Source organism: Triplophysa dalaica, chromosome 21, assembly GCF_015846415.1.
Source record: "Triplophysa dalaica isolate WHDGS20190420 chromosome 21, ASM1584641v1, whole genome shotgun sequence".
Classification (NCBI taxonomy): domain Eukaryota; kingdom Metazoa; phylum Chordata; class Actinopteri; order Cypriniformes; family Nemacheilidae; genus Triplophysa; species Triplophysa dalaica.
Genome location: NC_079562.1, coordinates 1363655 through 1388300, shown reverse-complemented (window position 1 = coordinate 1388300; position 24646 = coordinate 1363655). Strand labels below are relative to the sequence as shown.

The following is a 24646-nucleotide window of genomic DNA, read 5'->3' as shown; positions in this document are numbered from 1 at the left end:
TTTTAATTCTTAAATAAATTAAAGACGTCATCATAACATCAACAGCCCTTCCTCCAATCAACAGACTGGAGGAGGCGGGACTTCCGCGTTTGTGGGCGGATCCGGGTGAATGTTGATTTGTCTGAAAAAAGCGTAGCGTTGTAACTTCAATTCTAAATTATTAAACATAAACAGCACAGCGTTGGTTTTAAAGTCGCAGTCATGCCTGGAATCGACAAACTACCGATAGAAGAAACTCTGGAAGACAGTCCGCAGGTAAAAGATCCTTCATTAGCAGCAGGCTAGTCAAAATAAACCCATATCACATAAATAATATCAAACATCAGCTGCTTCTCTCATTCTTGAGTATAAAGCAGATCACGATTCTGTCTCACGACCATTTCGATGAATCTACAAAACTGCTTTGACTTTATGGGCTTGGCTTTGAGCTTTTGAGTTTTGCTCTGATGGGTGACAACAACATCTTATAACAAAACACATACATATAAATCATAAGTCGTGTCACATTTAAGAAAGCAACAGATTTTCTAGAGAAGGTTTCATAACAGAGCAATTCTAGGACGTTAGAAGACTAGACAGAAGAGGGTCATATATGCATTTGATTGGTGATGATGATGAAGGTTTTGGACTGAAACCTTAATATGTGACAAGGCTTTAACTTTTGGCCTTCAGAATGTTCCCACCCTGCTGCTTTTAATAAGAGCTGTAATGTTCTCTGTGGGTCTCTAGTGGTTGTGTTGAGATCTGTCAGTGGGTTGTTATCTGGATGGGAACCAATAGAAGACCATTAATTCCTTCTAAAATAAGTCCCAAAACACACACTTTTGTAAAGGTTTTAACGGTGAACAGCTGATGGAGTTGTTTCTATTCTTTTCTTCATCAGCTGAATGACAGCGATGGATCTTTAGAGCTTTAGATGATTCTGGCCTCCTATTGCGTCACCTGCGCGACATTCTGTATCACTTCAGTGTGAAAGTGATTTTAGAAAGTGTCGTTGTGTGTTTGTAATGTCACTTCTCTTCTGTGTTCTGTTGTCCTCTTATTTAAAACAGAGCAACACTTGTCAGAACAATAATTTTTTGTGTATTTTTGTTTTGTAGACTCGCTCTCTGCTGGGCGTGTTTGAGGAAGACGCTGCCGCCATCTCCGGTTATTTCAGTCAGATCTTCAAAGCCATGCAGAGGATCTATGATGCCCAGGTCACAACAGATTCAATGACAACACAAATGTTTTTATGCCATTTTGTGACATTATCTTCATGACGAGAAGATTGTACATTATTTAAAAACATGTTTTCGCTGTATTACTGAAGTATGAAAATATAAATACTGTCACAATTCAGCAAATATTGTTCTTGTGATGTTTTTTTCATTTCTCCATGCATTCCTTTGCAGAACGAACTGAGCGCAGCCACTCACCTGACCTCGAAATTGCTAAAGGATTATGAGAAGCAGGTGATTTCTGTCCCGTACTTTTCGGTCCAAAGTTTTGCAATGTTTCAGTTTATCTCTCCGTGGCTTCATAATCTCATGAAGTATGTATCTCTCTGGCAGCGTTTTCCTCTCGGGGGTGATGATGAGGTCATGAGCTCCACTCTGCTGCAGTTTGCCAAAGTCATCGATGAGGTCAGAATGACATCACTTCCTGTGAGAGTGTTGCTGTGTTTTATGGTGAATAGATGCGAGTTTCCTCACACTTCTCTGTGTGTTCTGTTTCAGCTCAGCTCGTGTCATGCGGTTCTGTCCACACAGCTGGCAGATGCCATGATGTTCCCCATCACACAGTTTAAAGAGAGGGACCTGAAAGGTACAAGACTGCAATGCATTTTGGGAATTGTCTAGTTTTTCACAATGAAATACTTTGTTCTGCAATAATTTTTATAGTTTTAATAGAGTCGTGTAATAGTTTTAAAATATTTATTAATAGATGCGCCATTTATTTATTAAGCAGGATAATATACAGTTGATCACTGTATGTTATTCCCTATATACATATTTATTTTTCACTCATTTTAATATTTGCCTAGAAATTCTCACGCTGAAGGAAGTGTTTCAGATTGCCAGTTATGGTAAGCACCAGTTGCTGTTATCATGTTTTCCACACAACACATGCATTCTCCACAATGACCGATGCTTGAGATATGACAAAAGTTATTGCTGCCACCCATGCAGAATGTTCCTTTTGTATTTGAATGTATTTCAGATTATGACGTGGCCGTAAACAGATACAGTCGTCTATCAAAGCGGAAGGAAAATGAGAAGGTGTGGCTTTTACAGCGTTGTGTTGCGCATCTCATTTTACAGTGTGATGATTGTTATGTGTGTCTTTATTGCTGAATTTTCTGGCAGCGTTCAGTTTTGTGCTGTGATAATAGCTTTCCTATGGCTCAGTGGTTAGAGCATGTTGCTAACAATGCCAACGTCAAGGGTTGGACCCCAGGGATTGGACATAATTATAAACAAATGTAGAGTATAATGCAATGTAAGTCGCTCCAAAGTGTCTGCCTAATGCATAAATGTAAATGATATTCATTAAATGAAAAGCACAGTGAGATTTGGCTTGATCGTTGGTTCTGAGCATCTGCTGATCACAGACAGTTGGCAGACATCTTCATGGCAGGTGTCCTTGTGCACATCAAGATAAAAAAGCAAGAAAGATATACTGAAGACACTTGTTTTTTAAATAATGAGGTATATTGACCCTATTTAGTTTTTTGAACGATTTAATAAAAAATATTTTGTCATATAGAGACCACTGTTCATCATCCAATTATTTCCCAAAGAAGAACATGTGGTAACCTGTTTTACCTAAGAATGCATCAAGTTACGAAAGTAAAAAAATTTGGGTTGACTTTATGAAGAAATAAATACCTGCAAGCCCTGATGGAAATGCTCATCGTTGATTTCAATATAAAACAACATTCCTGTGTTGGGATATCAGAATGTGTTATATGAAAATCGCGTGTCCGCCGCAGGTGAAGTCTGAAGTGATGGAGGATGTCTATACCTCCAGGAAAAAGCAACACCAGACCATGATGCACTACTTCACCGTCCTCAACACGCTGCAGTACAAGAAGAAGATGACGCTGTTGGAGCCATTACTGGGATACATGCAGGCACAGGTATCTACAGAGTCTGATAACATCTGATAATTCCCTCAATCATTCATCATAACAGACTCGTTCTCTCTTTTCATCAGATCAGTTTTTTCAAACTGGGATCAGAGAACCTGACGCAGCAGTGGGAGGATTTTCTCACGGACATTGGAACCAGCGTACAGAAGTAAATCCTTAAATTTCTGTCCAAAATATTTTATTGGTTGATGAGATCCACCTGAATCGACGTGAACTGTTGTGCGGTGAGTGTCACCGTGCGGAACATTACATGAGTCGATGCTTTCCTGATGCAGATGAGTGGCTTTTGAAATTTGCATGACATCTATTTGCCAACCGTTATTCAAAGTGCCTTTCAGACAGAGCCACTGCTGTTTATATTCTGAGACAAAATGCGTTCAGTGGGCTCCTCGATCACAGCACAATATTACTAGTGCCGGGACAATATTCGTGGTTGTTCCCCACAACCGTCCCCCAGAATATTGTGCTCCCCCTTGGAGACCCGAGTTTGAGTCCCGACACGGCATCCTCCACTCATCTCTCCTCTCTCCTCCCAATAACTTCCTGTCTCTCCACACTGTCCTTTAATTCTTAAGGCAATAATATGATGATAATAAAAAAAAAGAAATACACGTTCTTTGTTGTCATCTTCGTTGTGTCTGTAGCGTCCGCAGGGAGATGGACGGCGAAGTTGAAGCGATGCAGCAGACGATTTTGGACATGGAACAGGCCAGCGATCCGCTCTACATGCCTGACCCCGACCCAAGCAAGATCCCAGTCAACCGCAACCTGACCCGCAAGGCCGGCTACCTCAACAGACGCAAGTAAGAGAAATAACCTTCAAATCCACACCAGTTCTCATAAGCATCCGTACCATCAGCAAGTGTTGCTATTTCTCACGAGTGCTTCTCACCACCAGTAAAACCGGTCTGGTTTCATCCACCTGGGACCGTCAGTACTTCTTCACTCAGGGAGGAAACCTCATGAGCCAATCGCGTGGTGCCGTGGCCGGAGGTCTGGTCTTGGACATCGATAACTGCTCCGTCATGGCAGTGGACTGCGAGGATCGGAGGTTCTGCTTCCAAATCACATCGTTCGATGGGAAGAAGTACGATCTTAAATTGAACTTCACGCTCAGATCTTGAACCTCAGTGCAGTGTGTAAATACAAAAAGTGTTTGATTTAATCTGTATCTTTGTGTACTGCAGGGCGGTCATTTTACAGGCAGACAGCAGGAAAGACTGTGAGGAGGTAACACAACGTCTGATTTTCAGCTTAGAAAAGCATTTCAAGTACTGTGGCACAATAGATGCACTTTCACTCTTTTTGATTGAACTCTAATGTGCTGAAGACTTTTTCTCAGTGCTTTATATCATTTCTTTCTTTGTATTTTCAGTGGATTGCCACAATAAACAACATCTCCAAGAGGATATACCTCAGTGAGAATCCAGAGGTATGTGTAAAACTGACTTTGTAAAAACTCAGTTTATCATTGATATGTTCTTAATGGTTTGAGATTTAAAAAAATGTTGAAATGCATGTCAGGAAACCGCCGCTCGTGTGAATCAATCTGCTCTGGAAGCCGTCACGCCATCTCCTTCATTCCAACAGCGTCACGAGAGCTTCAGACCAAACACGTGAGTGTCAAGACTGCCTCACATCTTTCCAGAGCACGCCGTCTTTTCTTTCTCATCTTTTACCTTTATCTGTAAAGTCAAGGTGGACCCAGAACAGCCCGGTCGGGCAGTCAGTGCTCCGTCGGTTCCGAGTCACCGGTGCTGTCCTGTCTCGCTCTGGACTCGCTGGTGGCCCCAGACACGCCCATCCAGTTCGACATCATCTCACCCGTCAGCGAGGAACATGCGAGCCAGGCCAAGAGCGGCGCGCAGGGGAGGTGAAGTGTTCAAAAGGAGGAAAGCAATTCTTAGATGTGGAATTTATAAGCGTTAAGGTTTGTTTTGTGTTTTCATTTATGCGAAAGAAGGACCAACCCGTTTGGGGAGCTTGGAGGGTCACAGTCAGAAGAGAGAGAAGGTAAAGTGTCTGTGATCACTTAGAGAAGTGTACGCGCCATTTAATGATGAAATTCACGTTGAGTTTGGGTTGAATGTTCAGACTCAATCCTGCATCAACTGTTCATCGTGAGGTTCTTGGGATCCATGGAGGTGAAGGCCACGGAGAACGCTGACGTCATCTATGAGACCATGAGACAGATCCTGGCAGCTCGGGCCATCCACAATATCTTCAGAATGACAGAGTCTCATCTCCTCGTCACGTGTGACTCTCTGAAGTCAGTTACAGAACAATGATTCGAAACTTTGAGTTTTTACCGTATCAGAGACTGTAATAGAGTTTTCTGTCTCTCATAACAGTTTGTTTGTTTGTTTTCAGACTTATTGACCCTCAGACACAAGTCACAAGACTACGGGTGAGCCGATCATTTACCGACATTTACAATGTCTCATATCACATGTTTAACGGAACTATTGTGCATTGATTTATTGGGTGTTCAGGTGTTTAATGTGGTTCCTGCTGTGTCTCAGTTTCCTCTCTCCAGTATCGTGCTGTGTTCAACCCATCAAGAAAACAAACGTTTGTTTGGTTTCGTGCTGCAGACGGCAGGAGGTCGAGTGGACGGACGCCCAGTCACCGTCTGCTATGTGCTTGAGTCTAACAATGATGGAGAAAAGGTGCAAAACTTTGAGGTTCTACACGACTGTATAAATTGTTGAAAAAGAGACATTAATTTATTTATAAATTAAGGTTGTTAATCACGATTAGTCGCTTCCAGAATCAAAGTTTGGGTTTACATAATGTATGTCTGGGTACTGTGCATAATAATTTTGTATTAATAAAATCAGCATTTATTTTAGAAAAAAAAATATTTGCATTAAAAGCCGTTTATATATAATTTAAATGATTTGCAAATATAAATACATACATGTAAACATATTCTTAATATATACATGTGTGTGTATTTGTATGTGTTTATAAATACAAAATTAATATGCAGAGTACAGAGACATACATCATGTTAACACAGACTTTTATTCTATATGCGATTAATCACGATAAATCGTTTTACAGCCCTAATATAATATATATTAATAATATTTGTATTTTAATGTGAACCCAAACTTTAAAAAGTCTTTGTGTTAGATAACAAGCACAGCCGCGGAAAAAAATATGATTTTTGCATTTCAGCTAAATCAAACCTCAGGGTTGACAAAGTTATCCAACTGCAATGTGAAAGACTGACAACAATTATTTATGAACACATTAATTGTAAATACAGTACAAATATGACTGGTGTATTGCTTAAAAGTGAATCTGAACTTGTTTTATCTGAAAAACACCGAGCACCTCTTCTGTTATTTTCTCCCTTTTCTACAGTTCTCAATTTTTGCAAATAAGAACAATATTCCTATTTGAAATTTGGGAGAAATATTTTAGTAGTTTGCAGAATGAAACATAAATGATAATTTTACCTAAACGCATACCTATAAACAGTAGATTCAGAAATTATTTTGACATGGGCTCCTCAGCTTTGTTTTTTTGATGATGTTTATGTCTGGCACAGATCTGTGACAGTGTGGGACTGGCAAAGCAGATCGCTGATCACTCTGAGATGGTGAGAATTCATTTATAACAATAATAATTCATTACATTTATATACCGTTTCTGGGTACTCCAAGTGCTCTACATCGATGGGGGAATCTCCTCAACCTCCAGATTTAAAGTTTGATGTATGAAATTTGTAACTCAAGTTTAAGTTAACTCAAGCACTGATCAGATGGTCCAACCATGATAGTGACTAATGGCTATATTCATATCTCACAGTATTTTACTTAGTATTCTTGAGTACTTGAGATATGGTATGTGTTAACACAGCATTGTGTGTTTTTGTGACAGGACCGCAAAGCCACACAGAAACAGAGAGATTTAGAGAAAGTCAAAGAGAAACAGAAGGAGGAGCTCAATAAACAGAAACAGATTGAAAAGGTGAGTGACACACATTTTGCATTCACATACTTGTGCAGTCCATGTTTGAGCAGGTTTATATATATTTATATATATATGTGCAACGTTTATATCATAGTGATTTTTCTTCAGGCATAAGGCATAATAATGTTTCATTAAATAGTATTTTAATTATAATTATAATAATAATAAACAGAATTAATATTTATTTTGTTAATAATAGATGTCAAAATTTGTTATAACGGGCGATTCACATTTCGCGTCTAAAAACCGCGCGGAAACCCGAGCGTGAAAAGTTGAACTATTTTCAATATACTTTAGTGTTTTGAAGGTTGTTTACAATTGCCAAGCATTGTCTGTTTATATTAATGTAAAAGTGTGTTTATTACAACAACTTTAAACCAAGATTATCCAATCAGTATTTAACATTGAATTCGGTTTACACAGCATATTTAGATTTTTCATACGTTTTTTGAAAACCTACAGGATCTTGAGGAACAAAGTCGTTTAATAGCCGCCTCCAGTCGGCCCAACCCACCGACCGCTGACGGACAGTTCGTAGTCCTTAGCAACAGCCCATCAGAAGACAGCGAAATAGGGGAAGAGGGGCAGAAAAAGCGCGAATCAGAGGCCTGACAGTCAGTGGTTGAAAACAGATGATCAACAAAAATGAAGTCCGTCACTTTATTTCCTCATGAGTTATCCTGCAGGGTCAAAGATTTGAGGTGTGACTGCAAAATATAACGAACCAACGCAAAATGAAATAGCAAATGTTTTGATATGTGGACACTTTTGGGAAAACCACCAAATGTTGTGTTATTTGTAAGAATCGTGTCTTTTATACCAGATCCGTTACTGAAATTAAATTTGCTTTCAGAAGGGTTTTATATGTAGGCTACTGTGCGTGTGTTGGGATTCACTACCATGACATAAACCTGAATACATACTAAGGTGATTTTTTTCAGATTAATGAACATGATTATTAATGTATGTTGGTGTGTTATGTTCTAATGTTTTAATGCTGCATGTGTCACATTAACAGTAAATATTCTTGATAGGGCTCAGAATGATGGCATAAGGTTATTTTATCTTTAAAGTTACAGTACTATTGTTTCTTAAAATGTTGGCATTAAGTTCTAATAATGTAGATTGTTTTGTATGTACACAAACACATTCGCTCACTGTCAGTGAACTACTCAGAAGCCTAATTGAATATGTCGTTATATGTTTGGTTTTTCTTCTCTAAATTGAAAACACTATAATTTGTGTTGTAATCGAGGTGTAATTGTAATTTATGACCCAGCTGTATTGAAAACCCAAGTAAATGCATTTAAACATACCGGGTCAATATACTGAGCAAGTGGGTTAAACTTAAACTGTAAACTTATTATGTGCATCTTGCCTTTGTTTTTGAAGCTTCTGAAAATGATGGCAGGAAGAACAACTACAAGTCTGATTTAATATTGTGTCATTTGTTGCTTTGGTTTATTACAAACCTTTTCAGAAATATTTATGATGAAATGTCTCTGCGCAATCGGTCTGCGATTCATGGGGTTAAATCAAGATTGGTATTAAAAATCTGTTTTAAATGAGTTGGTCTTTTTTTAAGTCTTTCAACCAAACCATACCAGTTAATACATGTCGTGAATTGCCCTTACAATAAAATAATCTTTATTTTTTCGTTATGCACTTGATCAAATAGAGATTATTGGGGTTTGCCTTAAAATTCCTTCTTATAAAAGCCAACAGTTTGGAGGTCGTATTGTTATAAACTGGGATTTTAAATGTGACAGTAACAGTTTCCAAAATATTAAAACAATTGTCCTGCACATCTGGACAATCAGATTAAATGAAGTAAACTTTAGATTAGCTGTAGGTTAAGTGATTTGCTATTCATGTCTAATTAGTTTTCATTTCGTTTTGCATTTAAACGGCACTAATTGGTAAATTCTTTGCAAAACAATGGAGAGACAGGAGCTGCGCTGGTGCGCTCAATGCTCTCCAAGAGCACAAGACAAATAAACAAGCACCTCATTTATTAAAAGCAGCCAAGCAACCAGACGCGATCAATTCACCATTGAATGAAACAATTATTACACGCGGCTTCCAGCAAATTGCCAAGCAGCTATTGTGGCATTGTGTTGCGCAGCATCTTTCTCCATGCATGTCCAGAGAGAAAGGGGATATTCAGCAGGATTAGTTTAAACAGCATTAGCCTTTATTATTATTTTAAACTCGTGTGGTAGAAAATAAGGTAAATAAGATTAGGCACTAGTCGACTGCTTTTTCATAATGCTGAAGATACTGCGGGAGGAAATGAGAATAAGATCATTCTTGCGAATGGAGCCTAATTTTCTACCTGGTGGGTAAAAATAATGGCACATCAGCTTTGTTTTGTCCCATTCAAAAGCGGCTTTAAGGGATTCAGTGTCCCCAGAAGATAACAGGTTAGTGCTTCAGGTCGGAAAGCCTCATTTGGACACCGCGTTACCTGGAGATCCACAGACCCCATGGTGAGGTGCGGCGATTCACATGTAAAACATTCTAACTCGGGTTTTAATGGATGACGTTTCTGGGACCCTGAGCTCGGATTATAAAGGACAACCCTAAACATCCAGGTCCTGCCAGACGAGAAGACACTTGACATCTCCAAATGGCCTCTCTTACCATCAGCGCGCACCAGAACAACCCGATGCGCAGACACTCCGCGTTCACCATCGACAGCATCCTTGGATTAGACAGACCTGATCAGAGAACAGTGTTATCTGCGCCTTATCGACCGTGGTCAGGTAAAACAACTCTTTATTTTGAGCCGAGTATTGTTATTGATTCGTTAAAACCAAATGTCGGTATAAAATAATGATTTTGTTTTGGGGGAAAACAGCGATACCCAACAAATATATAAGATAATTAGAAGAAAATATATTTCTTGGGAATGGAATAATTTGCTGAACCGGTTCTTTAAAAGGTTCCGAATGAAATGATTCGCTAAGTGAACTCGAACTTTTCTTTAATGTCATGATTTTTATTCATTTCAGACGTGAAACCTGCATGTCAGAACCGTCGCATTGTTGCAGACAGTGATGGTTCAGTTGATGTGAGAGTAAATGAAGATTACAGTAAATCTTACAGTAAATCATCAGGAGAGACATACAGAAGAACACTGAACTGGTACATCGGACGCAGGCCCAGGACAGCTTTCTCAAGTGTTCAGGTGAAAAAACTAAACATGGATGAATGATGTTTATTTTCTGTTTAAAATCAAAACTAAATTAACAGATGGTTTGGGGTTGTTTGAAATTTACTTGCATTTTTTATGTATTCATTTATTATTTTCCTGTTTTTATATCTTTTAATTATATACATTTTTATTATTATGTCCAGATCAAGATACTGGAGAGTGTATTTCAGGTGAACTCATACCCTGGCATAGACATACGTGAAGAACTAGCAGAGAAACTACATCTGGATGAAGACAGAATTCAGGTAATGATATTTTTGTTAACAACTCTGATCATCCTTTATCTTTTAATACATAACGGGCAATATCATTGAAAATGAATATATAACCCTATGTTAGCCTATTTAGACTGGTTTTGAATAAGGTTGTTTTGTTCAGCCTAGCATTGTTTTTATCTAGAATAAAACTAAAATGTGTGTTTGCTTTTAGATTTGGTTCCAGAACAGGAGAGCGAAGCTGAAGCGTTCACACAGAGAATCTCAGTTTCTGATGGTGAAAAACGTCCTCGGTGATTTACAAACCAGCAGAGAAAAGCAGTGATTGGACTGTATAAACACACATTTGCTCTCATTATTTCTCTGTAGTGATATTGTAATATATATATTCTGTCATCAGATGTTTTCTGTCAGATATTTTCAGTCTATTAATTGTTATTGTATAGTATAAAGTCTTAGTAAAGTTTCCAAAATAAACCATTTTTGTAAAGTTTTTTTTGACTCCGATTGTCTGGCATAAGTCTAACATTATCTTCAGCCAACTGTTAAACAAATACCCCCAACCCCCCCATCAGCAGCACCCCCCTCTGTTAAACTAATGAGTGTGTTGTAACTGCTGGTCTCAGTAAACCCATTAATTATTGATGAGGACACAACAGGGGGTCTCTTTTCAGACATTAGTGTTTGAATCAGAGTTACAGGCTTAACATTTACATTTAAAGCATTAAAAAACTTCATTATTTACTTTTTGAGGAGGTGAGGTTTTACATTTAAAAACACGTTACACAAAATACGTGGACGATAGGCCTATGTAATTTCACATCTTTAAAATAAAATTCAGGACATCCGTCATTCTTAAGCTTCTCTCATCCACCTCTCGCCCTGAACCGTTAACGTCTCGTGTCTATAGAGAAACATAAACCACAAGCCTTCTCATTTTAAGGTAACATGTTCTATGTCAGCTTTGGTATTTAGACTGAATCTGAATACACTATCTTGGGTTTTGGACGTAACAAATTCACTACATAGCTGAATGAATCAGATGACCTTCTGAATGATTCTCTTTTCTCTTTTGAAAGTTATTATTCGGATGCAGTTTTCTTTTTATACCAAAACATCCTTTATTAGATGTTTTGTGCATTGCAATCTAATGTCATGAAGGCAATTGCTGATATGAGAGGATATTGTACAAAAGAGATTTAGAGCTGACTTCAATCTGGATGCACACAGTGACATAAACTCTTTTTTTAATTTGTTGAACCGTGGTAAAACATCCTCATAATTCATAATCTGATTAATCTGTTACAGTGAAGTTGTCTGTTATGTACTTTGGTCTTGAATTGAAGCATTGAACGGTTTTGCAGCTTGAATAGATAATTATTCATGCAGACAAGGCTAATACAGAAATGGGATGACAAAAATATGAATTCATGTGAATGTTTGTTCTTAGGAAATAATTGATTATTTTTTTTAGAATTGAATTAAAAACTGTTTTGGTGCTGTATTGGATAGCCAACCCCTGTTCCTTGCTTCATTTCACCCTGACTGCTGGTGCCATCCCGTGGATCAACCTCAAAGATTCAGGAAACTTTATTGTCCTCTCAACATTACAACGATACAATATTTAAAAGTAGTAATTTGTTGTGATTTGTACGACTTCCTAGTACTAGGATACATATATCAATTAAACAAGACAGGAAATATAAATAATGTATTATTTTTCTTAAACCTGCTACATTTTCACAATTGTCCGGTAGATGACACACTGCGCCTACAAAAATGGGATATTAAATCAATTCACGTAGAAATGCGCTTCTCAGTTTTTGCGTTTTTTTTGCCAAGCTCTATATTTCTTCTATGAATTAATTTGATATTAATATGTTTACCACAAATACCACAATACTGTAGTAAACGGTGTTAATTTTCGTAGTGGAAGTGAACAATCTTGGATGGTAATCAAACCAGCAAAAATATCAAAGTGATTGCTAACTCATAAACTAGCACTTATATATTATCACAATATTACGTCCTTGAAGTTTCTTAATATCAGGTTCATTCATGTATTAACAATGTATGTGTTTTCTGTCTGATAGTTTGAGGACCTTTACGTTGAAAAGTGTTCTAGGATGCTGCCATCACGAAAAGTGTCTCACACGGACCGTCGCTTCACACAGCTGAATATATTAAGCCTCCAATAACCGGTATTTATATTCCTCGGGCGTCTTTGCCTCCGAACTATCTCTTCAAAATAAACAAGAATCATTCGCACCTGTGTCTAAACATCTAAACGGAAACCTCAGAGGAGAAGTGCGCGTGGTTTTATTTTAATCAAGATATTTTGAATGGCGTTATAGAGCTCATCTCTGCTGCCGGCTGGAATTGGAAAAGGATTTATCCTATTTGGGATATTCTCATTGGAGCGGAGAAATACGCCAGAGACTGAAAACTCACTTGGATTGACAGGTACAAGAAAGCATTTAAATGAATTACGCGTGTTAATGCAAATGCGTTTGTTTATTCGTTTCTCAGAATTCGTTACATTGTATCATCATCGACACTTGAGTAGCGCGTTACATTGTATCATCATCATCGGGCCATACAGTCATTCACTCCGCGGCAAACACCTGCGGAGTTTTGTCACTCGGTTTTAATGGAGATGTTTATTTCTTGTTTATAGCCCATATTTATTTACTAATAAACGCAAAACACAGAGCACACAACTATATTGTGTAACACATGCGCTCATCCTCCACTGCTCAAACTGGAGGACAATTTCTCTTTTGTATTAACGCCTCTCTCTCTCTCGCTCTCTCATATATATATGTAATTTATATATTTGAGGAATATATGAAGATTTTTGTTACAAAATGAGATAACTCCGTTTTTTTATTCAGAAGTCATGTTTTTTATTGTGCATTCTAATTAATATAAATCAAACTGCAGTTGGTTTGTTTTGATTTCAGCCATAAAAACGAAACAAAAAATACAGCTAGCTTACCCAATAAAAACATAACAAAATAAAAAATATGATTTTAGATTTTTTTAATAAACTGAGTTATCTCATTTTGTTACCAAACTCTTCTTATGTTATTCCGTCAGTTTCTCGGTGGTTTGATGTGAAATTCTCAAACAGCTTTATTTTGACAGTTTAACGGCAATGATGAAAAGTCTTATGTCATAATTATCCGAGGTGTAATGAGCTGGAAGTTCTCATATTTATATATCCAGTGTGTAGTTTTCTTTTTAAAATACATTCGAATGTGATTTGAACACAAGCACCTGTGAACATGTCCAGGACGTTTTTATCTATGTTTCAAGATCTAGATTTTATTTGTCACATGACTTTGTAAACATATACAACTTGCTGTGAAATGTTAATCTGGAAAACTCCAAAGACTGCAGAAGAATATAAAACATATATGTTAAAAATGTATACATAACGCAACAATAACAATACATTTACATCCTAAAAAAGTTGGAAGACTGTTCTTTAGTCACTTCATTGGCCACCTGTGCAGTATAGCAGGGGTTTTCAAGCTATGTGTCGGGGCCCTCTTGAGGGTCACACAGTTGCATGAGGGGGGTCGTGGAAACTTTTGGAAAGTCGCTTGGCTATTGAATGACACACAAAAGAGTTAATGACATTAGATATTAGATATTAGTCTGGTATTCCAGCTATAATTTAATTTATTCTATATAGGGAAAATAAAAACTACTCTTGTTAAAGAGGATGAATATGTTTTCTCCCTATATTTGCATTTAAAAATAATTTGGTGGTTTTAAAATAGATGTTAGCTGTCTAGGTGGGTCCTGCACTGAATAAGTTTGGGAATTGCTGTGTTATAGGGGTTTATTTTAAAGTCCTTTTATTCGTTTTTAAGTCGTTAAATGGGTTTTCATCACAGTCTCACATCTTTTGACAGTCCATTAACCTGCAAGAGCTCTTAGGTCCGCCAATCTGAAGCTCTTAGTGGCTCCTAGGTCTAGGCTCAAGACTCTGGAAAAACCAAGAATTTCCATAGCTGCTCCAAGACTTTGAACAGTCTGCTTACGGATATTAATTAGGACTGCCCATTGACTACTTTTAAATTATTTTTTAATTTGATTTGTCTTATTTATTTGAGTTGTCTTGATGTTCTGTAGTTTTATCTGTGACTTTGTTGTTGTTTTTATTTTGTTAGGGGTTTTTACTTTGTACAGCAGTAGTTGTGTTTATTTGTGCTTTATAAATCAATTGAAATTGAAATGAAATATCATGTTTAAAGAGATTAGTGTTGAGGTAGACAGGGGATGGCAATGGAAGCAAGATGTGCAGATGTGTTTATCTATCCAGGAGCTTTACAAAGATGATCATGTATAACATTGGCATGTGTGCAGGTTTTGGTCACTCTTAGTACTTTACAACAGCAAGTTGCTGTACTAATAACTTTTTTTGTCACTGACACACTCAGTTTCAGAGAGACCATGGCTGGTGCTCTTCACTGTTCTCAGTTCTGTTTTGCCTTTTCACATTTAACACTGTTCAGAAGTGTCTGCGCTGTCTGCTCACTTTCTCATAAAATTGTAATGAGGCGTTTACTTGTGACACAGATTGTGTAGTTATGAGAATGAAAATAAACTCACTATTTAAGTCTGCAGAAATGACATGATTCCACACTTTGAGGATCCATTTCTCTTCGAACTCACTCTTCGAACACCTTTGAAATCAGGGTAATTTCTCTCACAACCTATAGAAGGAATTTAAAGCTTGACTGTGTTTGGCTGGTGGGCAGAAGGAAAGTTTCATTTAGTGCTCTGCGGCAGGAGCTTTAATGTGTGCTGGCTAATGAGGAAGCACAGAATTTCACAGAAAGGAGAGACATGCTTCAATGACACAGTCTATCTCAGCTGCTGTTAAATATGACGATAGACCCTGTACTGTTTAACCACCACAAGATTATTTCCAGCATTTTATACCCCCACACTAATATCACGTTATAGATTTACTCTTCCATATTTGTCTATTAAACCACATCATAGGATCATTAATAAAGAGGCTTAGGGTTATGCAAATAAAATATATTCAAAGCACATTATTGGCTTGTAGTCAAATTAGGAGCCGATTAATTCTTTGTCGGTTTCATACTCCACAGGTTAGTTTGACTTGTAGGTCAATGTCACGCCTCTTTGCTCACAATGTTAAAACCAAATTATATTTTGTTTTTTATGTGTACACCTGTATAGGTGTTTTTTAAGCTATAGCCTTGTGAAGTCCTGTATACATAAAAGACTATATAAAGACGTCATGATTTTAGTCTTAAAATGTATGAGCATCATAGATGTTACCCCACTCCAAAAACACAACCCCCAAAATGCTTTCGTTTGACTTTGTGCTTCAAAACCTGTTGGCAGAGTCAAAGATATTTGTTTCCCCCACCAGCGTCTTGGTGATAAACAGAAATTCATATCATGTTCTAGATCTCCTGAGCCTTTACGTTAACTGAAGGTCTGTTGGGCAGAGATAACCAGACACCCCACGGGCACATGAAACCCAACTGTATATGGCTGTCAGACGCAGCTGCGCAGACGGCTCATCTGTCTCTCACTGCTGAGTCACACTGTCTGCGTGTTTATGACACAGGAGATCAACTGGTACACACTATCTAGAAATGGGTCACAGGGTCTGTTCTGACAGGCCTTCAGACACGGAATGAGAAATGAAAAAATAATGAGCATGATGGAGACACATCCACTAGTGTGCCATTTGATTTGGGCTGTATAGTTTTCTCTTCAGCTGTTGTCCTCCCATCATTAATTTGAGGCTAATTTGAGCTGTGAAGGACATTGTTGTTGATGTCTTATATAAAAGATTCATGAAACAAATCCAGTTGAGAATTGTTGGTTACAATGTTTCCAGAATTGTCAAAGTTGGTGAATATCAGGCTTTACAGACGTCAATTACATCAAAGCTCTATTGATCTATAATGCAAAAATCATTCAGATGAAGAAATGTATAAACATATTCGCGTTTAAGAACGAGACTGTTTGAACTTTATTTATATACTTGATTTATTCACGACAATCAGAATGAAATAAATAAACAGATGTGTTTGGTTCAGAGATGATCTGAGGAGATTTAGTGAAACATGGATACATAATGTCTTCAAAAACAAAAGGCAAAAGATCTTGTTGGATTAATCATTCAGGAATTGTCCATTAATAAAATATGGACCGTGAATATAATGCTAGGAAATAGTTATTCACACCTTAGTTTAACATTCTTAAGAAGTGGTTAGATGAATAATACACACAGGTTCATGTTATGTTGTGTTAATTGCAGTTATCTTGTGGCACTCCTCTGGGAGAAGTCTGTTTGCGTGCAGTGTTCCAGAAGTAACAGAAGAAGTCATTAGTGTTGTTTACTAAGACACAAACCTTTATTCATGTAATCTTGATCAAACCAGTGCTTTGATTTAAATTAAATGTTAAGTGCAGCATAAAATAACACAGCGTCTCCCTGTGGCTCTGAGAAAAGCACAGACGTCATGACCTCAGCAGATCTGGGTCTGGTCCAGATGTCTGGCTTGTGACTGTGCTGAGGTCATGAGGTGTCATCCGAAAGATCTTTAACTTGATGTCTGTCAAGATGACTATGATTTATCAACAGCTGAGCTTCTGCGTATTGATAATTTAATCAAAGCAGACGCTCTTGGCAGGTTCAGACTCCATTTGTACGAGATGGACTGCAGTGTAGACTTCAGATGAGGACGTCCTCTTATGAAATGTTTAAAGTTCTTTCATTACTTTATTGGATCAGCATGAGAGAGCTTTTATAGATTATATACGTTGCACATGATGTTGTAATGATTAAAGTGTTTAATAAGAACAGTGCTGCTGGACATTACTGAATAGACCTTCATGCCTTTATGAAAATATTAAACCGTGGTACAATTACGCCTCTCTCTTAGTTATATTTAAAGACTGAAAACAGAAATATAACACACAACTGTTCAGTAAATAAATCCTTTCACCGATGACAGGCTCTGTACAGTTCTTTTATCTTAACTTAAGTTATATTTCATCCACTGCCTTTTGATCTCTAATATATGAATGTAGGATCACAGGCTGACAAAGTGAATCATCCACTCACTATTTTTCATTTTATAATTTTAATCATTTGTTTCTGATGATTCTCAACATGTTTCTGTGATATGATATTCAGATAAAATGTTCTTGTGAGTTTTGTTGGGCAAGTGATTAAGTTTGATCAAATCTTTGATCTGTGTCTTACATCACGTATGAAAGTGTGAGTATCAGATATGTTGCATTTTATTAAAGTGGCAGTCCGTAAGTTATTTTGATTAAAACATTTCTAAAACCAATTATTAAGAAAGTACATGAAAGAACTGTGTTTAAACTGTGTCACTACCCTTGCGGGATTCACCACGGAAAGCTTGTAATAATTGTTTGTAATTTGCCCTGTCGGGTCGTCTTTCTCATGTTGATGCAGGGAAGAGATCATGCTGGCATTAGAAAGACTGTAGGAAGAGCGATGTCTTATTTATTACATAAAATAAAAGGTCTGTGGATTTTAAGTATATAAGAAGGATAAAGGTCAGGCAGGAGCTGGGACCTGCGTTAACATTATAACGACTTTCCAGCTGAGATGCGTCAGGACCCACGGTACTTAGGCTTATAGCAGAGATACTCATAGATTTGTATGGAGATGCTCTCCAGCAGAGAGACGTTGGAGAGAAAGATCGCCTTGTTTTTTTTTTTTTTTTAGAAACAAGATATGTTGTTGTTGTTGTTGTTGTTGTTGTAATATTAGCTGTGTGACGGAGCAGTTTTGAGCGTCATTGTTTGTCTGGAACCGCTTTATATTGTACTCGTCCAGATACTGGAGAGAGAGAGAGGGAGCGAGAGCGGGTTGGTGCTAAAACTGCAGAGAGTTTTACTCTCTTACTCAATGATGAATAAACGTACATTTAATCCGCTGGTCACATGCCTTCCGAACCGTACGGATCATCCGTGATCCCTTTCACCACTATACCGCAGGGGAGAGAGAGAGGAAATGCCCGTTGTGGAGTTGTTTGTCCATTTAGGGCTGCTGTACAAAACATGGCGGCGAATTCAATGTATGTAGACCGCTCAGTATGTAGATGGAAATAGCTTATTTCTAAGGTATAAAAAATGTAACTGTTTATAATGTAAGGTCTTTATACACCTCTGGAAAAATAGTTTTGTTTATTTTATTGCACTTCGGTCAATAGATCCTCCTAAAAAGGCCATATTGTTCCTTTAAGTGACCGTCTGAAGCTGTGGAGTGTTTGACTCTGTCTGTTTGCCATTTTGTCTTTTTTCGTATAATTCTATGCCATCTGGACAGTCCTCATTCTATTATTGTGTTTCTTTCCATCTTAAAGTGATAGTGCACCCAAAAATGAAAATATTATCATAATTTACTCGCCCTCCAAATCTGTATAAATTCCTTTGTTCTGCTTTAAACAAAGAAAGATATTTTGAAGAATGTCAGTAACCAAGCAGATCTCACTCCCCATTGACTACCACCAAAGTATTTATTTTTCCTATTGTAATGGCAGGAAATGGGGGATGAGATTTACTGACATTCTTCTAAATATCTTCCTTTGTGTTCAGCAGTTCATAGACATTTATGGAGGTTTAGAACAATCTGGGGATGAGTAATGACAGAATTTCCATTTTTGGGTGAACTGTCCCTTTAAAGCTGGTGGATTCAACTGTTTAGCTTCAGTACCATGTCCTTCACTTTATACAAATGAAGAACGTACTACAACACAGTTGTTTTTCCATGTAATGTAACTGCACTTTGAGCTATGAACACACACACAATGGTTTCATTAAGAGTCATAATGCATTAACATACCACTGATGTTATAGCAAGCTTCTTAAATAACACAACACTTATTTTTTGCACTTTAATGTGTGTGTTATACAATGGAAGTCTATGTTATGGCCTCATGTAGATGCGTGTGTGTGATTGCATGCGTGTGCAGTCAGAATAATTGAGTTTGTGCTGATGAGGTAAAGCGCAGGCCTTCAGCCTCTGTGTTCATGTAACTTATGACTCTGATTAAACTTTATTAAACACAGTAAGAGCACCAATTTCAATAAAGTACATGAAACAAGATGATTCATTTCTAGAACTAGTGTTATATTTTCATCACATTCTCTAATCCAGAAAAAATAAAATTAAAAAGGTTTTGTTTCATGGAGAACAGCATGAGGTTTATTGCCTTTGGTTTATTTGTAAATGTGCAGTAACATATGAAAAATAAATTGGTTGTAATGGTTGTGAATAATAAACTTGAGTTTTTGTTATGGCCTGGAGAAAATGCTTACATGATGCTCAAGGAGTTTTGGGTGGTTGTCAGGATGTTACTGTGTGCTTGCTTAGTTGTTCGAAAGGATTTTAATGCATTGCGTTGTGATTGCAGGGATGCTCAAAACATGCCTACACTAAGTAAAATATGAGTTTATAAACAGGTAGGCATGAGGTCAGAATGATGTTTTTCAGTTTTTTTATTGTGCTTATTTCTACTGTTCTGTTCCCACATCTCGTCTCTTTGCTCCTTTGATTCATTAAAGTTAGAGGAAATAGAAACATCCATTGCTTTGTATAATGGAAAGTAGGTCAGTGGTTTCAACATAAATAAATAAACCTGAAGAAGTGTGAATAATAAAGTATATGAAAAATCCTGCTGCTGATGGACATTTTTCTCCAATTTCTTCCTCCCTTTCTTTCTTTCTTTCTTTCTTTCTTTCTTCCTCCCTTTCTTTCTTTCTTTTTTTCTTTAAGATTATTCTGTCATCATTGTGAGTCATTTATGGTGTATGTTTGTTTTCTGAGCTTTAATCAGACGGTTAGATGTTACCTGGTCCAGGCACTTCCCTAGAAGAATCGTCATATGAACCTAAACATTTGATATTCTGAGCCGTTGAGAACAGATCTAATCGTTCATGATGCTGTGTTTCATTTGTCATCCATTTAAGAAACGCGTGATGAATAATTTCAGTTTATCTGGAGTAGGAAGAAAACTCGCTTATTGAACAGAACTGCTGTCAGTGTTTGTGTGAGCGCTCTTTGGTGTGTTTAACATCAGAGACGACCTGATGAAAGGCATTCTGAATGTTTGTGTCGTGTCCCTCTCTGTTCCCTGTGGAGAAACACAGAAATGAAAGGGACTGTGGTCAGCTCATCATGTCCTTATTTGCTTTCACTATAGCAACACAGTGAAACATCATTATTTGATTACTACCCATTCTGTCCATCATATATCTCTCTGTATCTCTCTTTTATTTCAGCTGTGGCTCGGTCTCATGCTGTACTATAAACTTTCAAAACGCTTGACTTACACCCCTTGCAGGAGGGAGGGAGAGCGTGTTCTCTGGGATTGCCTTGTTCATCAATAAAAGCGATACTTCATCACATTTTGGCTGATATGAGTTATGATGCTGTAGGATTTCCACCAATACAAAAGTTTTAGTAGTTTCTATTAAATGTAGATCTGCATTTGCTTAATGCAGAGATCTGATATTATAACACGGTCCAAATGTTGTTTATCCTGTCTGTTTACATCAGTGTTCATTAAACTCTGGCCAAGATGAGCCTTTAGACCATTTGAGTGCATGTGCAGAATTTTGTTTATAGAAATACAGTTTTGTTATTTTACATGTTTTTCACATTTATGCTTTGTAGGTTTAGAAACAATATTTGCTGGAGCACAAATTTGATTCTTTAAAATGTTGTTTAGGTAGGAAGCTCACAAGGGTTTGTAGACATGAGTCGTGTGTCACATCTACCGCAGTGGCACTGCAGCCCGACCTCACCTCTCTCTCTCTCTCTCTCTCTCTCTCTCTCTCACTCTCTCTCTCTGTCTATCTCTGTGCCCGGTGCTAAGCCAGAATCTCTTGGCAGACCTGATTTTAAGTCGGCAGATCATCGGTCGTGTGCTGTGATGAGGTTGGATAGTCTCTTCAGACTGGATCCTGGCACTGGGTCGAGTAGCACAACACGTTTTTCTTTTTTCTTTTATCCAGAACACTGATCATACTGTTGTGCTGCAGACAACACCAAAGTCACATCTTCTGTTTTTTTTCTTCTCCAAACGGAAGAATGGACATGGTTAATATGTCAGGATTTAGTGCACGTAAGCCCCATTAACTGTGAACCACAGAAAAGTTTTCAACATGTCTGGTTCACTCCACTGCTGCTTCTGCCCAAGAGCTGCACATCGGATGTAAATTCTGTTGCCGTAGCGATGATCAATGAGATTGCAGACAGTCAAGTATAAATATAATGTGAATATAAATATTTCATAAATATATTGACAAGTACGTGTATGTTTTGTGTTTATAAATACAAAATGTATATCTACTTTACACAGATATATAATATGTAAACACAAACTTTTATTCTGGATATCGCGATTAATCGTTCGACAGCCCTACTTTAAACAGAAATATATGTCTTTCTATGCCTCGTAGTGTCTCTGTGTAGCACATCCATGACTTCCGTATTACGCAATCACGTTTGAAAGGTCACACTAGACCTTTTGTTTAAAAGACTATTGTTTAAAATGGTCAGTCCGTATGCATATCAGAGATGTTCAAATCTTTTGAAATCTAGGTCGTGAGTGACCTTTCCAATGTGATTGCCTGATACGGAAGCCGCGGATGTGCATCCTGAAGCACGCCAGCCATATATTTATGTTTCAAACCTATATAATTGACGTAATAAATGACCAATGGTTTTGCCTGACAACACCCTTATTAATCAGCGGGTTTCATGTTGAGCGTCTTGAAGCTGCGATGAAATTTGGAACCTAATCAACAGCCCCCAGTTAAAGTGCATCACATGGTTAAGAACCCTGGAAAGCTTACCTCAAAAGCACCAGTCTGTTTTCAACAGAAGAATTAAACACACGGACGGCTTGTATGACATGTTGGTGAGTGAATCATCGTGACATTTTAATTTTAAAGTAAACTACTCCCTATAAACCTTGCTCGCATGCTGTCTCAAACAAGAACCTCTGGGATATCTTCCAGCCATTCTGGTCACAGTCTTCAGTAGGTCAGCGAACTGCTGATTTCAGCCTTCTGTTGTATTTTTTGCATACTGTACATCAGACGGTCAGTGAGCCGACCTGTCTGATGAGATGTGCTTTCCCCTCGACATCATAAGAAATCACACAACCGTCACATCCCACTGCTCTCTTGCCAGCTCAGTATTTTAAGAGGAAGACAAAATAAACATCATCTCCTCCTGATTTCAGATGGTTTTGTATCTGGCTGTATGAAGTTTGTGTCAGGGTTTCAGTGGTGTAGAGGGAATGGCTGGCAGCGGCATCGAGCAGGTGAACGCTGTGCACATTTGAGTGGGCAGAAGGACATTTGTCCTGAAACAGTGGTGAGGATTTGGACTCTCATCAAACGGTGTCTAGTGTTCCATTGCGTCAGAACGCTCTGTGTTATATAACCTACAGCATGACGGTCTGTGGTGAAATGGTGGTTATCTCTGCATGTTGTCCTTGAGTTAATGGAAGCTCACCGTTTGTGTGTTTAACACTGAGAAGGATGATGGGTGTTTTCTCTGCAATATAAAACATTTCTTGAATGCATTGCTGGTCCTACTTTTGTGGTCCATTATGTCCTCTTCTAAGCCGTTTTCTTCTGTCTGTCTTCTCCGTCAGGATGTTGCAGTGATTGCTGTGAGTTTTTGATCGTGACGATGGGGATTTATGGGCACCTGGCCTTTTCGAATCAGGCCAACACTTCCAAAGACTTCTGCTTCTCGGCGCGGATCCGCAGTACCGTCTTGCAGGGTCTGCCCTTCGGAGGGGTTCCCACCGTCCTCGCGCTCGACTTCATGTGCTTCCTGGTGAGTCTGAAACATCTACAGTTTGAAGCCTCCGATTTGTGCCTGATAATGATTTTAATAAGCATAGCCAAATGTCTCACGGTTTTAGGAGAAAAATGAAATTTACGAAGGCTTCCATCTGGTCTGAGAATTGGCTGACGCTTAACATACTAGGACTCCGCAAAATAAAATTAATTGAAGTTAACAGAATACTGCAAATGTTCATTTTGAATTTACCCAAAAAAAGTCCTTGCAATTAGTTATTTTTAGACCACTTTGAATGATGTAAACAACGCTGGTCCAAAATAACTTTTTATAACCTTTTTTAACACAACACAACAAATTGGTTTGGCCAAAATTAAGAAAACAGAAACATTTTCACAGATTGAAAATGTTAAACGAATATATTTTTCAATTAAATATGCAAGATTATTAAAAAATGTAATAAAATTAAAACCGGAAGTGCTTCTAGACCAATGCTAACATCTTGCGAAGTGGTCTATAGTCTAAGATGATACAGATAGCAGAGAGACTTGTGTGGAAGATGATCTATAACCAGAAATAATGTAAAATATGTATGTTGTTACATCATTACGACTTATTAAATATATTTACGAACTTCTACCGCACATTGCATTATTTAGCGAATTATTGTATAGGACGTTTTTCTTTAATATCATGCAGCTCCAAGGTTATATATTTTTTCAATATACTGTATTTTAATTCAAATTGATTTTAGAAAAGAATCACATTATTTAGAATGCCATCGCATATCTCATTTATCTTTCATATCGCACAGCCCTAGTATATACTGTACAGCTTTACGTGTTAGTTCAGTTCAGATGACCTAATGACTGAACAGTGTTATTAAAAACATTTCCGCTCCTCTTCTTGTTTTATCATTTCACTGGAGGGCCAGATTTCCTTCTGATGGAACAGAAATCATGGATTGACCTACTTCTGTTGTTTGATGAAACATGTGGACGTGCAGAATGAGCGTCTGTCTCCGTCATACATTAGACTAGTTATTAAAGCTCATAACACTCGGTCATGTGACTGCCCTCCTGACCCGTATATTTCTGCTGATCGTAGGACCAATCTAGCAAGAATGTAGATGATCTAACTGTGTTAAACAAAACCAAGAGTTACATTTGATTTGCTTTTTTGTTTTGTGTGTTAACTCTTATCATATTACATTATGTGCATTTATGTAAGATAAT

General features: G+C 37.7%; 3 protein-coding genes across 6 annotated transcripts in view; all 3 read left to right on the top strand.

Annotated features, from left to right (window-relative positions):
- Positions 1 to 100: 100 nt before the first annotated feature.
- On the top strand, positions 101 to 8685 carry appl1 (adaptor protein, phosphotyrosine interaction, PH domain and leucine zipper containing 1). Of its 2 annotated transcripts, none has more exons than XM_056735377.1 (22): positions 101 to 255; positions 1101 to 1199; positions 1395 to 1454; positions 1554 to 1625; positions 1719 to 1806; positions 2027 to 2068; positions 2203 to 2261; positions 2975 to 3121; positions 3199 to 3281; positions 3778 to 3936; positions 4032 to 4220; positions 4321 to 4363; positions 4509 to 4565; positions 4658 to 4749; positions 4827 to 5006; positions 5097 to 5146; positions 5228 to 5402; positions 5504 to 5540; positions 5656 to 5802; positions 6693 to 6743; positions 7025 to 7114; positions 7580 to 8685. In XM_056735377.1, exons 1-22 carry the CDS (start codon positions 202 to 204, stop codon positions 7727 to 7729), a joined length of 2124 nt encoding a protein of 707 aa, XP_056591355.1. In that variant the 5' UTR covers positions 101 to 201; the 3' UTR covers positions 7730 to 8685. The 2 variants fall into 2 exon arrangements, with proteins under 2 accessions (XP_056591355.1, XP_056591354.1); XM_056735376.1 differs by having other exon boundaries at positions 5094 to 5146.
- Positions 8686 to 9746: 1061 nt separating this feature from the next.
- hesx1 (HESX homeobox 1) lies at positions 9747 to 10892 on the top strand (the record flags this gene model as incomplete). The annotated part of the gene is made up of 4 exons (XM_056735251.1): positions 9747 to 9882; positions 10132 to 10307; positions 10478 to 10579; positions 10764 to 10892. Coding segments are annotated over 4 exons (525 nt in total), but the record flags the coding sequence as incomplete, so codon positions are not given.
- A 1555-nt stretch (positions 10893 to 12447) lies between these two features.
- LOC130410047 (CSC1-like protein 2) overlaps positions 12448 to 24646 on the top strand; it is a 31265-nt gene continuing 19066 nt past the window's right edge. Inside the window, exons 1-3 of one of the 3 annotated variants that reach the window (XM_056734410.1) lie at positions 12448 to 12527; positions 12643 to 13012; positions 23260 to 23447. In XM_056734410.1, coding sequence (XP_056590388.1) covers positions 23298 to 23447 — 150 coding nt within the window. In that variant the 5' untranslated portion in view covers positions 12448 to 12527; positions 12643 to 13012; positions 23260 to 23297. The remainder of the gene's footprint in view (positions 12528 to 12642; positions 13013 to 23259; positions 23448 to 24646) is intronic. The other 2 variants (XM_056734412.1, XM_056734411.1) reach the window with 2 other exon arrangements.

Bases quoted from the DNA above. Each gene is read 5' to 3' on its own strand.
- appl1 (XM_056735376.1), top strand. From the start codon at position 202: ATGCCTGGAATCGACAAACTACCGATAGAAGAAACTCTGGAAGACAGT. The intron at 5,147-5,227 runs GTAAAGTGTCTG...TTGAATGTTCAG, and splicing joins ACAGTCAGAAGAGAGAGAAG to ACTCAATCCTGCATCAACTG. The intron at 7,115-7,579 runs GTGAGTGACACA...GAAAACCTACAG, and splicing joins AACAGAAACAGATTGAAAAG to GATCTTGAGGAACAAAGTCG.